The sequence below is a fragment of the Notolepis coatsorum genome (genome assembly GCF_963971535.1).
Source record: "Notolepis coatsorum genome assembly, chromosome: 20".
Lineage (NCBI taxonomy): Eukaryota > Metazoa > Chordata > Actinopteri > Aulopiformes > Paralepididae > Notolepis > Notolepis coatsorum.
In genome coordinates this window covers 11,176,249-11,195,375 of record NC_140184.1, presented here as the reverse complement: position 1 = coordinate 11,195,375, position 19,127 = coordinate 11,176,249, and the positions used below count along the sequence as shown (strand labels likewise).

The 19,127-nt window shown below is 43.9% G+C and overlaps 1 protein-coding gene across 1 annotated transcript in view; it reads right to left on the bottom strand.

The window, feature by feature from the left end:
- LOC311247296 (mucin-5B-like) overlaps positions 1–19,127 on the bottom strand; it is a gene marked incomplete at both ends in the record, with an annotated part of 70,945 nt that overhangs the window by 485 nt on the left and 51,333 nt on the right. The window contains 12 exons of the mRNA XM_084337655.1: positions 2,111–2,231; positions 2,801–2,840; positions 4,168–4,296; positions 5,061–5,159; positions 5,630–5,914; positions 6,472–6,512; positions 8,300–8,404; positions 9,647–9,818; positions 9,971–10,002; positions 11,323–11,438; positions 12,761–12,830; positions 15,211–15,285. Coding sequence (XP_084193781.1) covers positions 2,111–2,231; positions 2,801–2,840; positions 4,168–4,296; positions 5,061–5,159; positions 5,630–5,914; positions 6,472–6,512; positions 8,300–8,404; positions 9,647–9,818; positions 9,971–10,002; positions 11,323–11,438; positions 12,761–12,830; positions 15,211–15,285 — 1,285 coding nt within the window. The remainder of the gene's footprint in view (positions 1–2,110; positions 2,232–2,800; positions 2,841–4,167; positions 4,297–5,060; positions 5,160–5,629; positions 5,915–6,471; positions 6,513–8,299; positions 8,405–9,646; positions 9,819–9,970; positions 10,003–11,322; positions 11,439–12,760; positions 12,831–15,210; positions 15,286–19,127) is intronic.

Below are 19,127 nucleotides of genomic sequence, written 5' to 3'. Positions count from 1 at the left end.
CACACAGTCCTCATATCCTTCCTAATTACACATACACACAGTCCTCATAGCCCTCCTAGGTACACATACACACAGTTCTCATATCCCTTCTAGTTACACATACACACAGTTCTCATCCCTTCTAGTTACACATACACACAGTCCTCATAGCCCTCCTAGTTACACATACACACAGTCCTCATATCCCTACTAGTTACACATACACACAAGTTCTCATATCCCTTCTAGTTACACATACACACAGTCCTCATAGCCCTCCTAGTTACACACACACACACAAAGTATATCCCTCCTAATTACACATACACACAGTTCTCATATCCCTTCTAGTTACACATACACACAGTCCTCATAGCCCTCCTAGTTACACACACACACACAACGTATATCCCTCCTAATTACACATACACACAGTCCTCATAGCCCTCCTAGTTACACATACACACAGTCCTCATATCCCTCCTAATTACACATACACACAGTCCTCATATCCCTCCTAATTACACATACACACAGTCCTCATATCCCTTCTAGTTACACATACACACAGTTCTCATATCCCTTCTAGTTACACATACACACAGTTCTCATATCCCTACTAGTTATACATACACACAGTTCTCATATCCCTTCTAGTTACACATACACACAGTTCTCATATCCCTTCTAGTTACACATACACACAGTTCTCATATCCCTCCTAGTTACACATACACACAGTCCTCATATCCCTCCTAATTACACATACACACAGTCCTCATATCCCTTCTAGTTACACATACACACAGTCCTCATATCCCTTCTAGTTACACATACACACAGTTCTCATATCCCTTCTAGTTACACATAAACACAATTCTCATCCCTTCTAGTTACACATACACACAGTCCTCATATCCATCCTAATTACACATACACACAGTCCTCATATCCCTTCTAGTTACACATACACACAGTCCTCATATCCATCCTAATTACACATACACACAGTCCTCATATCCCTTCTAGTTACACATACACACAGTCCTCCAGGCACGTGCACACATAGAGCCCAAGGGGTGCTTGAGCACCTGCCCTTTTGAGCCTCATAAAAAAGTGCCCTTTTTATAATTTGTTTGTTTGTTGTTTTTACCATTACGCATAATAGACTGCCCTTCCAACTGAAAAATGTCAGGATAGAATCAAAATATTAGGTAAAGAGAGAGATGCCCCGTATTCCATTGCAGTTTGCACGGCCTCCTCCGCGGACCTATATATTTTATGCATAGCGTGGGTGGTGATGATGATGATGATAGAAACCGCTGTGGCGCATACAGTTGAATGCTGGCACTGAGGGACACGAAGAAGTCCGATGGGATTTGGGAATCTCAAATACAATCGGGATTGGAATAAAAAAATGCATTTATATTAAACAATACAGAATATACAGCACTTCCTGGGGTCTGTAGGGTAAGCACTTATTCCCTCCCCCCTGAACATTTATGGAGATGTATGGGCCTTTTAAGTCAGTGATAAAAGTGTCTTTCAAGGATAAGTGAGCTCCTGCACTGATTATTATTCAATATTCAATATTTGATCACCAAAACCCCCCAAAAAGCATAAAAAGGGGCACCCCCGCCCCCGAAAAGGGCCCTTAAAAATCGGCCTTGCACGCTGCGCTCGCTCGGTTAAAACACACAGGTATAGTGCCCTTTTTAGCCTTTGAGCACCTGCCCCTCTAAAGTCCTGTGCACGTCCCTGCAGTCCTCCTATCCCTCCTAGTTACAGAGCGCAGGGTCGCCCGCAGTGCAGCGCTCCTGGAGCAGTGTTTTGGGGTTCAGCGCCTTGCTCAAGGGCACTTAGGTAGGATGGTGGGCACAGTAGATGTAACACCAGCCACCCTTCAGTCACCAGCTCACAGCTGGAATACACCCTCCTGTGTCAGCGGCAGGGATTGAACCGGCGACCTTTTCGGGTTACTGGCCGGCCTCTTTGCCTCTAGTCTAGGCCACCCTGCCGCCCTACTTGTCTCTATGGTTCCTGCTAATACGCATGTCATCATATATCGGACACATCGTGAGGAACCTGAGGACAGTGCGACTGTATTTAGAGTGGCGTTATTATGACTCACATGGATGAACTTCCACAGTGTCCAGCGCAGGAGGAGATGCTGAGCGGCTTGGGACTCTTACATCCATTCACCTCGATGACAGTCCTATTGGTCTGGACCTCGCACACGCTACGTACAGTACCTGGAGAACACAGGGCAACGGTTAGACATATATACGATACGCTACGTACAGTACCCAGGGTTCGCACAAGGTCCTTGAAGTGCTTAATTTAAGTGCTTGATTTTTGGAGAAAAAAAAAGTCAAGGCATGGAATTCCTTGAAAACAGATTTTTTTTTAAACCAGGTGCTTAAAAAGTCCTTGAAATTCAAATCAACCATTCGCATTGAACGTTTTGTTCATCCATGATAAAATTGTACTGAATCAAGAAATGTAATTTGTGTAACTAATTGTCGGAAATTGGTTTTAAGCCATACATATTGAATCGGATAATTTTTTCTATAAAAATAGCATTTAAAAGTTAATTGTATCCTTTTAAATGCCCTTTTAAAATGAAAAATAGTGCTTGTCTGTGGGAACCCTGACTAGCTGCAACACAGGGCAACAGTTAGACATACGATAGGACGGTGTCATCAAAACCACAGGTTTACAAAGTCGACTAAAAACGGTGATAGAATTTAGTGGTTTTTATATACGTATTCTGCGGTCTTCATCAGTGAGAACACTTGTCTCTCCTAACTCATCAACTCACAGGTGTTGCAGCATCCGTCAGCGTCAGTTGTCTCTGTGCCCTGGGAGAGGAAGGATGGCATGTCACACCATTGGTTAATACAACGTTGTACAGAATGAATGACACCCATATACCATATAGCATACAAGATATAGAAGTCTGACATTCATTGTTGTAAAACTGGTGCTGTAACTACCACACTACAGAAGGTGAACCCTTTCACTGCCACACTACAGAAGGTGAACCCTTTCACTACCACACTACAGAAGGTGAACCCTTTCACTGCCACACTACAGAAGGTGAACCCTTTCACTACCACACTACAGAAGGTGAACCCTTTCACTACCACACTACAGAAGGTTAACCATTTCACTACCACACTACAGAAGGTTAACCTTTCACTACCACTACAGACGGTTAACCCTTTCACCACCACAATACAGAAGGTTAACCCTTTCACCACCACACTACAGATGGTTACCCGTTCACTACTACACTACAGAAGGTTAGCCTTTCACCACCACACTACAGACGGTTAACCCTTTCACTACCATACTACAGAAGGTTAACCTTTCACTACCACACTACAGAAGGTTAACCCTTTCACTACCACACTACAGAAGGTTAACCTTTCACTACCACACTACAGAAGGTTAACCCTTTCACTACCACACTACATAAGGTTAACCCTTTCACCATCACACTATAGAAGGTTAACCTTTCACTACCACACTACAGAAGGTTAACCTTTCACTACCACACTACAGAAGGTTAACCCTTTCACTACCACACTACATAAGGTTAACCCTTTCACTATCACACTACAGAAGGTTAACCTTTCACTACTACACTACAGACGGTTACCCGTTCACTACCACACTACAGACGGTTAACCCTTTCACCACCACACTACAGAAGGTTAACACTTTCACTACCACACTAGACGGTTACCCTTTCACCTCCACACTACAGACGGTTAACCCTTTCGCTACCACACTACATAAGGTTAACCCTTTCATTACCACACTACAGACGGTTAACCCTTTCATTATCACACTACAGACGGTTAACCCTTTCACCACCACACTACAGACGGTTAACCCTTTCGCTACCACACTACATATGGTTACCCCTTTCATTACCACACTACAGACGGTTAACCCTTTCGCTACCACACTACATAAGGTTAACCCTTTCATTACCACACTACAGACAGTTACCCCTTTCATTATCACACTACAGACGGTTAACCAATAATCAGTCCCAAATGGCATATTGATGCCAGGTGGAGGATTTGAACATGTAGCTTGACAGTAGAGCACAGTAGCAACACATTGGGAATGAATTATGTTTTGGAGCCACAGGTTATAGAGGTTAGAGAAACCTACAGGGACACAGTCCAGTGGGTTGTAGTGAGGACAGGTGATCCTGGCCTCCTTGGTAATGTACTGGCCTTCTACCAAGTCACAGGTGTACTTCACACACTTTTCACCAGGGGGCGAATAGGTCTGGTTCACCTGTTTACAGAGGGAGAACAATCAATCAATCCATCCATCCATCCATCATTACTAAAGGAACACGCCAACATTATGGGGAATGCACTGACTGTCTTCTCCAGAGTCACAAGAATATAGATACCAATTTCCTTTCTGTGTGTTCAGTAGAAAGCTATCCTAGCTTAGAACTCTGGGAGAGGTGTTTTTGGCCAATGCCTAGGCTAGCCACTCCGTATCCACTTCTGTTTAATTTGTGCTAAGCTAAGCTAGCTCGCATCCGGATAGATTTCTACCGAGCAACACAATCGATCTGATTCTGGAAAATATGGTAGGTGGCAATATATGGCAATTTCCCATAATGTCGACGTGTTCCTTTAATAACACATTCCATCATGGCTAACATACACATTGGTGTGGTGCAATGTCTAAGCTGTTGTTTTATTTGTATTTGTATTTTGTACTACATTATGGATACTGATATTATTTATTTATTTTATGTTGTTTTCAATGTTAAGAATGAAGAATGATTTGCAATGTGGATATTCTCCATTATATAATTTAAGTATTAATTAATGTTCCCACTTGGAAGTGGCGGACAGGGGTAGGGCAAGATAAGCTTAGGCTTCTTCCTACTCCTTTTCGAACAGTGATATGTATATTTTTCATTGTTTGTCTTTTTTATTAATTTCTTTTTAATCGTGTTTAGAAAAAATTAAAATAATAATAATGTCTTTTTGATCTGAGGGAGATGAGTCAATTCATATGCAGCACACACAACCACTAACCTTGAGAATGATTATTGCGTTATCTGGAGCCTTGAAGATACAGCTGGCCAGGACACACTCCCCACAGCACTCCTCTTGGACAGGCGTATACTCATAACCCTGGGAAGTGGAAGAGAATGAGTATATTGTGTAATCTTACCATTTATATGATTGATATTGTCTTTTGGTTGAGTGGCTGCTGTCAAATCCATCTATACGCTGACGACACTATTGTATATTGTACTGCTGACTCTGTACAACTAGCCACTGGGGACCTGCAACTTTACGCTAGTGCTTTGCAAGATACACGTATTCATCTTAAACTTGTACTTAATGCAAATAAAACAAAATCCATGCTGTTTTCTAGAGCCAAACAACTAAGTGAAAACAACAATCCCTTCATGCCGTTTACCTCTTAAATTAAATTCAGCCATGAAGAGGATGTAGTAGGTGAGGAGAGGAGAGACAAGTTAACGATTCTGTGAGCCATGCACTGTGGAAAAGGGGGTGTAACCCAACACTAAGAACATGTCCCCTAACTTCCTGATGTTTTGTAGACTTATTGTACAGTATTATTATATAAAGTGTACCTCAGAGCACTTGGTGTCACAGACTATAGGCCTGCAGGTGATGAGGTTGAGCATGGTGCTGGGGTCCGTGGTGTAACCACAGTGACACTCCTGACATTTCATGTCGACGGCCGGCAGAGAAGTTGCCGAAGGAAGTGCCGGTGTCTCGAATGAAGGTCTGAACGCTACGCCTGGAGGAGGTCCTGGCGTCCTGGACGGAGATGTTGTGAGTGCTCCACCTGATGAAGGAGGTCCTGGCGTTGTCAAGAAGGGAGAGGAGGGTCCCGAAGGAATCTTGCATCCAGGCTGCAGAACACAGATCACGAGGGGTTAGTTAGTTAGTATGATTCACCATAAAAAAAAACATTTCCCCACTTGAAAGACGTGAGATTCATTTGATGGGATCTCAGAAGTCACCACTGCGATTTGACATAATATCGTCAAAAAAAAAAAAAGGGCCATTCTAGGTTATTTTATGGGTGCATATGCAAAATCTGACTGCAAAATTGTTAGATAGCTGTTTCCTATTCAAGATTGAAAAATGGGACTCTGAAGCAGGGATATTGAGACTCTGAAGCGGGGATATTGAGACAGTGAAGCAGGGATATTGAGACTCTGAAGCAGGGATATTGAGACTGAAGCAGGGATATTGAGACAGTGAAGCAGGGATATTGAGACTCTGAAGCAGGGATATTGAGACTGAAGCAGGGATATTGAGACAGTGAAGCAGGGATATTGAGACTCTGAAGCAGGGATATTGAGACTCTGAAGCAGGGATATTGAGACAGTGAAGCAGGGATATTGAGACTCTGAAGCAGGGATATTGAGACAGTGAAGCAGGGATATTGAGACAGTGGACTCACCTGGTACTCAGTACTGTTGTGGACACACACACCTTTAGGAACTGGAGAGAGACAGACACACAGGCATGTTAACGTCTGAACTGTCTAGGATTATAACATATTTTACATATTGCAATATGTCATTTTTCAACAGGACTTGATGCCATTACAACCATACAACATTTAGGTGACGTTGTCTACAAAACATCCTTATTTACAGATGGGAATGGATATTACACACACACACACAGACAGACTACAGGATTTATGTAGGATTTACGAACTCGAAAAGGCAGTCGTAAATCGGACAGACAGTCATTGGGGATTGCCGATACTACAGACATCCGTGAAATTAAATAATTATAATGATAATAAATACAACAATATTTGTACCACTTTGACTGCCCAAGTTTAATTCCTTATTAGTCCCTTGAATGCCCAAGGCCACTTCAATGTTAACGTTAATATCGCCTAATCTATGTTTTAAATTATGGCTATGTGTCTAATCTGCCCGTCGCATTATCAATGACCTATTTCCAGTCAACATTGTCGAATCAGATTGTTTTTTTATCGGTTCATTTCCGTTTCATTGCATTTAGAAAACCCCTCGTTTTCACGGAGAAAAAAGAGGTTTCCATGATAATCGCCTTTTACTGGAATATTCTAGAACGTTGTCATTGTTCTGCCTATTTATGAATCGTTTTCAAATAAACGCTAGATTATCGATAGTATATGTGTACGCATGCACGCTCGTGGCGCGCGCTGAAAATCGCGCCGGTTGCATGAGTGAGAAGTAAAATGTGGAGTGCAGGGTTTTTTTTCTCATTAATTTGCATTGAGTTCAATCCAAAAGGGTGAATTACCACCTGGGAGACGATATGGGGCGCTTTTTTCACATCTGAGCGCCTGAGGTAGCTGAATCTCCAACGGTAGACTTGGTTGATGAAATATGATTTCAGATCGCTAAAAAAAAAATTAAATAAAAATACGAGAATTCTCGTGAGTGGGCATTCAACCCGCGGGGGGTAAACCCGAGAAATCTCGGGTGTGGCATGCAAAGTGTTACGTTTTTGCATTTATAGTCCTGACTCAATGAGGCATCGTGAGCATTACACACACTGCAAACTAAATAAATAAGAACTAAACCGATCGCGGTTTCGGTGTGTGCGTGTTGCACGCGGAGAGAGAGACTCGTTAAGCGCGATGCGGGCCACCCCTTCAGGGGAAACACTGATAAATAATCACAGTATGATGGAAATGCCAGTATTCTGATTGCGGTCTGTGGTTCTATATGGATTGTGGGAATACTTTTGACAAATAATAGCTTACAGCAACTTATTGAAAAAATAACTACTATAGTTCATTTTTGAAACCATGAACTTTAGTTCAAATATTTGAATTATGAACTATGAACTGAACTAGTTCATTAAAAAATGTGTGAACTGTGAACTGAACTAGTTCGTGTAGAAAGTGAACTTTCCCAACACTGGCTGTCACAGCAGATACATGGATATACTGTGGTCACGTAACGTACCTCACTGGTCACAGCAGATACATGGATATACTGTGGTCAAGTAACGTACCTCACTGGTCACAGCAGATACATGGATATACTGTGGTCAAGTAACGTACCACACAGCAGATACATGGATATACTGTGGTCAAGTAACATACCACACAGCAGATACATGGATATACTGTGGTCAAGTAACGTACCACACAGCAGATACATGGATATACTGTGGTCAAGTAACATACCACACAGCAGATACATGGATATACTGTGAGCAAGTAACGTACCTCACTGGTCACAGCAGATACATGGATATACTGTGGTCAAGTAACATACCACACTGGTAGCTGGCACAGCAGCTGCCGTTGACCATCGTGACCTTAAGCTGGAACCCTAGTGGGCAGGTGAACGCGGTGTTGTCACACAAACTCACGTCGCACTCTATTGGAGGAGAAAAGAACAGGGATTATTTTCATCAACGTCTTCACTGTAGATATTAATAACAATTAAAAAAGGATCCCCTATCCGTCACAGATAATTCATTATAGCTCATTGAAGCTACAATATAGAGCTTATTTTACCCTCTCGTTGCCTCAAATAATTTGTTTGGGAATTCTATACTTACTTACGTATACTTAAGTACATTCAATATCAAACACTTCTCTACTTTTACTTATGTAGAATTTGAATGGAGGACTTTTACCTTTACCAGAGGACTCAATTATCTGGGTATTTCTACTTTTACACAGGAACTGTAGACAGGAACTGTGTACTTCTTCGACCACTTATGTACCCCAGTTGTTATTGCATGTACTTATTTGTGTTTCATCACACGTATAATGTACATATTTACCAACTGTTTTGCCTGTTTAAACACTACTATCATCGACATCTAAGAAGGAGATCCCCCCTTGAACGGCCCTTCTAAGTTATCTTCCCTCCACATTGCCTGTGGTGCTTTTTGTCCTATTGCTAGGTTTTTAGTGGGTTTTTCCTTACCTTCGCGTGGGGTATGTCTGGGAATGTTGCATTAATTTAATTAATTCATTTAACATTTTATTTTGGATTTCCTGGTGTTTTTATCTTTGTTCTTGATTTATTGTGATGTTTCTTCTTGACTTGTTTAAAGAAGACGTGTCCGCGGCTGGGTGGCGCAGCAAGGCGCTCGCCACCAACGCAAGAGACACTGGTATCGAATCCAGCTGTCGGCGTTGCTTCCGGCTTGGGCCAGTCGTCATACTGGCTCGATTGGCAGTGTTAGTGGGAAAGCAGGTGGGTGGGTCTGGGTCGTTGTGGACAGCGACTCCTACAGTTCGGTCGGGGCGCCTGCACAGCGAGGGAAGGATCTAAGAGAGGTAGTGTGACCTTCCACACGTTACACTCTCCCAGTGAGAGTCCGCGCTGCCGGGTGAAAAGAAGCGGTGGGCTGGCCGACATGTGTCGGAGGAAGCATGTGATAGTCTCCGCCCTCCCAGACCGACAGTAGGGGGGTAGAGTGCGCAACGACCAGGAAGGGGATTGGGAATTGGCATAACGACTAGGGGAGAAAAACGGAAAAAAGGAAGGAGGAAAAAGATAATAATACAAAATTAAAAAAGAAGACGTATCCGGCCCGTGGGGACATTAACGTGTGTTGTCGGGCCTTACAAATACATTTGCTTTGATTGGCGGTGTATTTCTTACCGCACGTCTTCTCCGCGCAGCAGCCGTCCTGTCTCTCCACCAGGTGCTGGCCGGGCTTGTCGCAGGGGGGGACGTCCGGCGTTTCGGGGCACGTGACCGGCGTGCACTGGACGTCCATGGAGTCTCTGTTACACTCACACACGTTGCACTCGCTCGTCCAAATGTCGCCGGGCTGGGGGGGGGGGGGGGGGGGGGGGAAGAACGCTTCAGTATTCGTGTGGGACAGTGCATGTTAAATTAACTCATTTTCAAAGATGTTCCTGCAATATCGGGAGAGAAATGTTTGCCTCCACGTGTGCTTTGTGCATCGGATAAAGTTGTCACCTTTTTGGGCTTGCCGTCGGGTCCGGTACAGCCTGGAATATGAACAGACACAGAGAAGCAGATTAAATATCAAAGAGAACATGTTAAATGGTAAATGATGCATTTACAGTATATATAGCAGTGTATAGTGTCACTTTAAGGGAGTCTCTCACTCCAGAGTTGAGGGGTCACGGGGGAGGAGATATAGGGGTAGTAGTAAGTAAGTAAGTAAGTAAGTAAGTAAGTAAGTAAGTAAGTAAGTAAGTAAGTAAGTATTTATTTATAAAGCACCTTTCATACATGTCAAGCAGCTCAAAGTGCTGTACACAAACATACGCATATGTAAAGCATCACATTAATAAGACAACAGTAATAAAAGTACGGCAATAGGCAAAGCACAGTAAAATAACATTTCAGTAAAAGATCAATACATAACATTTTAAAAACATAATAATAAAAACATTTCAATAAGATACTCGCTTTCCCTAAGGCATGGTACACTATTTGTAAGCTAGACTGTATAGGTACGTTTTAAATTTTCCTTTAAAAATGTGTATGGAGCTGGCGTTCCTGATGTGTGTTGGTAGTGTGTTCCATAGTTTTGGGGCATAGTTGGCAAATGCCATACTTCCGATCCTCTTTTGGTTTCTGGGTGTGTCTAGTAAACCTGTAGTGGATGACCGTAGCGTTCTTGAGGGCAGATAACTAGGGAATTTGCTATGTATTTTGGGCCTTGCTCATTAAGAGCTTTATATGTCAGGAAAAAGACCTTAAAATCAATTCTATGAGTTATTGGCAGCCAGTGCAGAGTGGCTAGGACTGGAGTGATATGTTCTCTTCTCTTTGTACGAGTTAGTAATCGAGCTGCAGAGTTTTGGATAAGCTGAAGCTTCCCAATGGTTGTTTTGGGAAGACCAGTGAACAGTGCATTACAATAGTAGTAAGTGTGTGTACCTGGTGGTTTGTTATTGAATAAAGTTGGAAGTAAGCTGAAGGAAACCTGTCACGCCGATTCTTGCATCGCCTCTTCCTTCGACTTCCACAGCAGCTTTTATTCAAAGCGCTTTACAATTTCGTTCCTCACATTCACTCACACATTCACACACTGACGGCGGAGACGACCACGCAAGGTGCCGACCTGCTCATTGGGAGCAATTAAAGGGGGGTTAAAGTATCTTGCTCAAGGACGCTTCGACACGCTGCCCGGGAGGAGCGAGATTTGAACCGGGAACGTTCCAATCGCCAGACAACCGCTCTGCCTCCTGAGCCGCTGTCGCCCCCCCCCCCCCCCCCCCCCTGTTCTTGTGAACCATGCTCCACACGAGGCCTCTGAACGCCATGTACCCTGTCCTCTGAAGGGGAGTCCGCCTTACCGCACACGCTGACACAGGTGTCATCAATGCTGTTGAATATCATGGTCCCGTTGGGGCAGAAGCAGCCTTCCATCGTCTTGGAGCTGTTTGTGGTCCCGATGAACCTCGCGTTGTACCTGGCGATGTGAGGAGATCACTGACATTAGTGAGGAAGGACGGAATCCAGGAACATCTCTCTTTTATTCCAGACGTGCGGGGAAACGTCACTCTGTCATTCAGTGATGGGGCTCAGGACAGTGATCCAGGTTAACCCTTTCACTATCACACTACATAATGTTAACCCTTTCACTAACCTTCTGTAGTGCGGTAGTGAAAGGTTAACTTTCTGTAGTGTGGTAGTGAAAGGTTAACCTTCTGTAGTGCGGTAGTGAAAGGTTAACTTTCTGTAGTGTGGTAGTGAAAGGTTAACCTTCTGTAGTGTGGTAGTGAAAGGTTAACTTTCTGTAGTGTGGTAGTGAAAGGTTAACCTTCTGTAGTGCGGTAGTGAAAGGTTAACTTTCTGTAGTGTGGTAGTGAAAGGGTTAACCTTCTGTAGTGTGGCAGTGAAAGGTTAACCTTCTGTAGTGTGGCAGTGAAAGGTTAACCTTCTGTAGTGTGGTAGTGAAAGGTTAACCTTCTGTAGTGTGGTAGTGAAAGGTTAACCTTCTGTAGTGTGGTAGTGAAAGGGTTAACCCTTTGTAGTGTGGTAGTGAAAGGGTTAACCCTTTGTAGTGTGGTAGTGAAAGGGTTAACCTTCTGTAGTGTGGTAGTGAAAGGGTTAACCTTCTGTAGTGTGGTAGTGAAAGGGTTAACCTTCTGTAGTGTGGTAGTGAAAGGTTAACCTTCTGTAGTGAGGTAGTGAAAGGGTTAACCTTCTGTAGTGTGGTAGTGAAAAGGTTAACTTTCTGTAGTGTGGTAGTGAAAGGGTTAACCTTCTGTAGTGTGGTAGTGAAAGGTTAACCTTCTGTAGTGTGGTAGTGAAAGGGTTAACCTTCTGTAGTGTGGTAGTGAAAGGTTAACCTTCTGTAGTGTGGTAGTGAAAGGTTAACCTTCTGTAGTGTGGCAGTGAAAGGGTTAACCTTCTGTAGTGTGGCAGTGAAAGGTTAACCTTCTGTAGTGTGGTAGTGAAAGGTTAACCTTCTGTAGTGTGGTAGTGAAAGGGTTAACCCTTTGTAGTGTGGTAGTGAAAGGTTAACCTTCTGTAGTGTGGCAGTGAAAGGTTAACCTTCTGTAGTGCGGTAGTGAAAGGTTAACCTTCTGTAGTGTGGTAGTGAAAGGGTTAACCTTCTGTAGTGTGGTAGTGAAAGGTTAACCTTCTGTAGTGTGGTAGTGAAAGGGTTAACCTTCTGTAGTGTGGTAGTGAAAGGTTAACCTTCTGTAGTGTGGCAGTGAAAGGTTAACCTTCTGTAGTGTGGTAGTGAAAGGGTTAAGAAGGTGGCACAGTGTTGACGTGTTTTACCTGGCGTTGCATGTCGGCTGAACGGCTGGACCACAGGGCAGGTACACCTTGTTATTGGGACACTTGTGCTCTGTGGGACGGAAACACGTTAAAGACCCTGTGTCATCATAAGATTCAAGGAATATTAGTATTTGTTACCACAGACGTACAATAACGAAAAGGGTTAACCTTCTATAGTGTGGTAGTGAAAAGGATTAACTATTCACTTCCTCCATCTAGAACTCCTTTTTTCCCTTTCAGGGATTTGAACTGGTGTCCTGCCGGTCACAAGCTTGCTTCTCTCACCTTTAGGCTACAGTTGCATCAAATGCCTAAATGCTACAGCATGTAACTCTCACCACACTGTCCCCCGGTGGCGCCCCTCCATGGCACACAGAGTCCGGCTCTGGAGCACGCCAAGGCGTAGGCCTCGAGGCTGGAACAGCTGTTGTTCTTGCCACTGCATACATCCGCTCTGCAGGCCTCTAAGTAGGGCGTTGGTGGCAGGATTTGGTGGCAATCCTCAAAAACGCTAGAGAAGACGCACACAGTAGACATTTACATTTAGTCATTTAGCTGAACACTTTTATCCAAAGCGACAAGTTCTGTACAACAGGTCAGCAGGAAGGGTACAACTCTTTCAGCCGAGTAACAATGTTCATTCAAACAGTGTTGAAACTCGGGTGCTGCAGTGTTGAGTGCATAGTAGTAGAGACATATTAGTACAGTAGGTAGTAATATAGGCAAGGAAGATTATTTAGTGGAAGAGTGCATGATAGTAGAAGACAGTAAGAAGGTTAGTAGCCTTTTTAATTTAAAAAAAAAAAAATTCAGATAGCCTATTGATTGAAGAAGACGTGTTTTTAGTCGACGGTGAATGATTGGTCGGGACAGAACCTTACAAGAAGTAAACAAAACGTACAATCCGAATCATTGTACAGTCAATCTGAATCATCACTGTACAGTCAATCCGAATCATTGTACAGTCAATCTGAATCATTGTACAGTCAATCTGAATCATTGTACAGTCAATCCGAATCACTGTACAGTCAATCCGAATCACTGTACAGTCAATCCGAATCACTGTACAGTCAATCCGAATCACTGTACAGTCAATCCGAATCACTGTACAGTCAATCCGAATCATTGTACAGTCAATCTGAATCACTGTACAGTCAATCCGAATCATTGTACAGTCAATCTGAATCACTGTACAGTCAATCCGAATCACTGTACAGTCAATCCGAATCATTGTACAGTCAATCTGAATCACTGTACAGTCAATCCGAATCATTGTACAGTCAATCTGAATCACTGTACAGTCAATCCGAATCATTGTACAGTCAATCCGAATCATTGTACAGTCAATCCGAATCATTGCCCAAAGGTACACAACAACACTCCAATTGAAAACCTTTAGAGAACAAGATTAGAAGTTTATCACTTATCTCAAAACTTAAAATGGGACTTCTATGGGTACGTGTCATAATAATCATAAAGGCCATAAACCTTTATGATGAATCGTCCTCTGTGTTGTATGGTGATGGGGGAGAACCACTTTTGGTTGCCCCAAACAATAGCTTAGTTCACACGGTGAGAGGCCAGGGGCTACAGCCCCCACCCCTCTCTCTACTTAAGATCATTCTCTCCGTCTTTTCTTCAGTGTCTCCTAGCTGGCCACGATGAGAGCACTCTTCGTCTTCAGTGTCTCCTAGCTGGCCACGATGAGAGCACTCTTCTTCTTCAGTGTCTCCTAGCTGGCCACGATGAGAGCACTCTTCTTCTTCAGTGTCTCCTAGCTGGCCACGATGAGAGCACTCTTCTTCTTCAGTGTCTCCTAGCTGGCCACGATGAGAGCACTCTTCTTCTTCAGTGTCTCCTAGCTGGCCACGATGAGAGCACTCCTCTTCTTCAGTGTCTCCTAGCTGGCCACGAGGAGAGCACTCCTCTTCCTCAGTGTCTCCTAGCTGGCCAGAGGAGAGCACTCCTCTTCCTCAGTGTCTCCTAGCTGGCCAGAGGAGAGCACTCCTCTTCTTCAGTGTCTCCTAGCTGGCCACGAGGAGAGCACTCCTCTCAGCCAAAGCTCATTTAACCCCTTTGTAATAATTGTTTTTACTTAATTAAACCTATTTTGATCAGAAGATCTGTCTACGATATAATTGATCAATCATAATCCACAACAGTGGTTCGATTCATGTGTATTTATTTGTATAAAAATATAGTTGCATATTATAATGTTTATAGCTGTGGCCCAACAACCAGCCCAGAGCATCTGTGAGTCTCAGAAAAAGCCTTGTAAGTTGTGCAGGTTCTCACTCACCTGCTGGTCAGGAGGTCGCATGTGACAGCTTGACAGGTTGGGGCGACGGTGGTGGGCGTGGGTGTGGGTGTGGGTGTGGGTGTGGGTGTGGGTGTGGGTGTGGGTGAGGGTGAGGGTGAGGGTGAGACGCAGGGTTTGACCGGCCACTTGCCAGCAGAGGAAGAGCAGCTCTCCAGCTGCCCATTGGGGGCGCGACAGTCGTTACCCATGTTGTTGTCACAGGTACCTGAGAAGGACAAGAGAGAGGGTCAGGTTGAAGCAAGAGTGACGTCTGTCTCTAGCGATACAGTTACATTGTCAGAGTAATCAATGAAGTTACATTGTCAGAGTAATCAATAAAGTTACATTGTCAGAGTAATCAATAAAGTTACATTGTCAGAGTAATCAATGAAGTTACATTGTCTGAGTAATCAATGAAGTTACATTGTCAGAGTAATCAATGAAGTTACATTGTCAGAGTAATCAATGAAGTTACATTGTCTGAGTAATCAATGAAGTTACATTGTCAGAGTAATCAATGAAGTTACATTGTCAGAGTAATCAATGAAGTTACATTGTCAGAGTAATAAATAAAGTTACATTGTCAAAGTAATCAATAAAGTAAAAAATATACGCGCTCCCCTGGAGGAAGAGGCTGGGTATAGTATAGTATAGATTCAGGGTTAGTGTCAGGGGTCACGGCTAGGTTAAGTGTCAGGGGTCATGGCTAGGTTAAGTGTCAGGGGTCAGGACTAGGTTAAGTGTCAGGGGTCACGGCTAGGTTAAGTGTCAGGGGTCACGACTAGGTTAAGTGTCAGGGGTCACGGCTAGGTTAAGTGTCAGGGGTCATAGCTAGGTTAAGTGTCAGGGGTCATGGCTAGGTTAAGTGTCACGGGTCATGGCTAGTTTAAGTGTCAGGGGTCATGGCTAGGTTAAGTGTCAGGGGTCATGGCTAGGTTAAGTGTCAGGGGTCAGGACTAGGTTAAGTGTCAGGGGTCACGGCTAGGTTAAGTGTCAGGGGTCAGGACTAGGTTAAGTGTCAGGGGTCAGGACTAGGTTAAGTGTCAGGGGTCAGGACTAGGTTAAGTGTCAGGGATCACGACTAGGTTAAGTGTCAGGGGTCATGGCTAGGTTAAGTGTCAGGGGTCAGGACTAGGTTAAGTGTCAGGGGTCAGGACTAGGTTAAGTGTCAGGGGTCACGGCTAGGTTAAGGCTGCGTCCCATTCCTCCCCTTGGCCCTACCCCTTGGCCCTACCCCTCGAGTCACCCTTCAGAGCGGAGCCACAAGGGGTAAATTGCACTACAAAATGGGACAGCACTAGCACTCAGTTGCCGACAGCGTAATGACGCAACCCACCCACACGCTGACTGTTTACATTACTTACAGGCAGCTTACATCAGAAGGACCATGAAGCTTGCTCTGCATACCGTGTAAATTATAACGAATGTCTTCAGTGTTTATGCTTGTATATAAAAAGGTTTTTGGTATCAAACTCTTGACATTATGTGTTGTTATTTTGTAGCACAAGTTTAATCAAATGTTAGTCAGGTTCTTTATATTCATACAGTATGTAAGTCAAATAGAAAATGAATGGGTGAGACTATAATAAAGCATATACAGTAGTACTACATGGTATTGCATGGTACTACATGGCAGTATAGCGTACTACATGATACAACAGAATATGACCATGCAGTACATGGTAATACAGTGTATTACATGGTACTGGTAGTGGTAGTACATAATTAACTTTTTACTTCTAGGTTCTCTTGATTTAAATTCTAGTAATTTGCATGTATATGTAAAGAGAATACAAATCCACTGCAAATATTAACAATTGTAGAAAATACATTTTAATAAATGAATTCCCCCCCCCCAATACAGTACTCACACTATTGTTCTGGCATTTTGTCAACCATGCGTTGAAACAGGGCCAAGAAGCGATCTGTTTTCCTCCCCCTCAAATGTATATACTCTCTTTTAGAAACTCTGTCTCTTAAACAGTAGGCCTACTGTACATTTTTATATCTTGTATGTCATAAATATCTGGATGTAACAGTACTGTTTATCTATATGTCATAAATGTTTTTTTGTATCCACTTTTTCTCCTTATTTTCTATTTTTCTCCCATCTCAATTTCGAGTTTCCAATTCTCCCCTCCCCTGTCTTGAACGTTGCTCGATTATGCCCCCCACTGGTCGGTTGTAGGGAGGATAGAAGCCTTGCATCACGTGTCCCCTCCGGTACACGAGGAGGCAGCCTGTCACATCTTTTCACCTGCCAGCACGGACTCTCAGTGGCGAGGTGTAACGCATGGGAGGCTCACACTATACTTCCTGTCTCTGCTGTGCAGGCGTCCCCCAACCGACCTGTAGGAGTCGCTGTCCACAACGTCCAAATCCCCACCCATCGACTTCCACCCTCTAACTCTGCCAATGAGTTAGTATGACGGCTGGCCCAAGCCGGAGGCAATGCTGACACCCGGATTCGAGACCGGAGTCTCTTGCATTGGTGACGAGCGCAATATCCGCTGCGCCACCCAGCCGCCCCTATATGTTATAAATGTTTTTTTTTTTTATCCACTTTTTCTCCCATTTTTCTATATTTTCTCCCATCCCAATTTCGTATCATCCAATTCAACCCTCCCCTGTCACGAACGCTGTTTCTTGCCTCCCACAAGCCGGCTGCAATGTGGACTAAGTCATACATAGCACAAGTCCCCTGCGGTACTTGAGGTAACAGCAGTCGCATCTTTTCACCTGCGCAGCTCGATCTCTCAGTGTCGAGGAGTAACGCGTGGGAGGCTCACGCTGCCCCCGACACTTCCTGATTCTACTGCGCAGGCGCACCAACCGACTTGTAGGAGTCGCTTGTTCACAACGCCCAATCCCCACCCTTCAGTTTCCCTCCCCGTAATACGGCCAATGTGTATTACTGTGGACGACCAGCTAAACTGAAAACAATGTGGAGAGCTGGATTCGAACACGCGAATCCTAGCGTCTCCACACTGGTGGCGAGTGCCTTGCCCACTACACCACCTAGCCGCCCTATATGTTATAAATGTTATGATGAATTGAAAATGGGGGACCCTGATGTAAACAAGACGAAAGTCTTTCTCTGGTTTGCATCCCCTTAACAATTGTGTGTATTAGGCGGCTAGGTGGTGTAGTGGGCAAGGCACTCGCCACCAGTGTGGAGACGCTAGGATTCGCGTGTTCGAATCCAGCTCTCCACATTGTTTTTCAGTTTGGCTGGTCGTCCGCAGTAATACACATTGGCCGTATTACGGGGAGGGAAAACTGAAGGGTGGGGATCGAACGTTGTGAACAAGCGACTCCTACAAGTCGGTTGGTGCGCCTGCGCAGTAGAATCAGGAAGTGTCGGGGGCAGCGTGAGCCTCCCACGCGTTACTCCTCGACACTGAGAGATCGAGCTGCGCAGGTGAAAAGATGCGACTGCTGTTACCTCAAGTACCGGAGGGGACTTGTGCTATGTATGACTTAGTCCACATTGCAGCCGGCTTGTGGGAGGCAAGAAACAGCGTTCGTGACAGGGGAGGGTTGAATTGGATGATACGAAATTGGGATGGGAGAAAATATGGAAAAATGGGAGAAAAAGTGGATAAAAAAAAAAAAACAATTGTGTGTATTGAGCCGTACTGTATTGTACCCATTCTGCAATCTGTTAATAACATTTCCAATCAATCAATCCCATAGGCGAAGCGAAACGCCAGTAATCATATAACTAGGGTTATAGGATAACCACTAGTTAATTCGCGATTCTTTTTGGTTTGTCATGGCAAACCAATTACATAATCCAACATATGTGTAAAAAACTAACATATTCCAGTTGACTGTATATTTTTTTAATGATTCGTTACGAAGAAATCAATACTTCCATTTGTCTCTAAATTACTCGTACCGTTCCGCCATTTTCTTTTTCTTTAGATTTGCAAAAGGTTTGCAGTGCATTCTGGGAAATACCATCTCTCCCTTGAAATCGAGCCTGCATCTTGGCAGACTCCGTTTGTAGGGCCATTTGGAGGGCTGAAACGTCATTACCCCTTGATCCAAAGTGTAATGGGACAC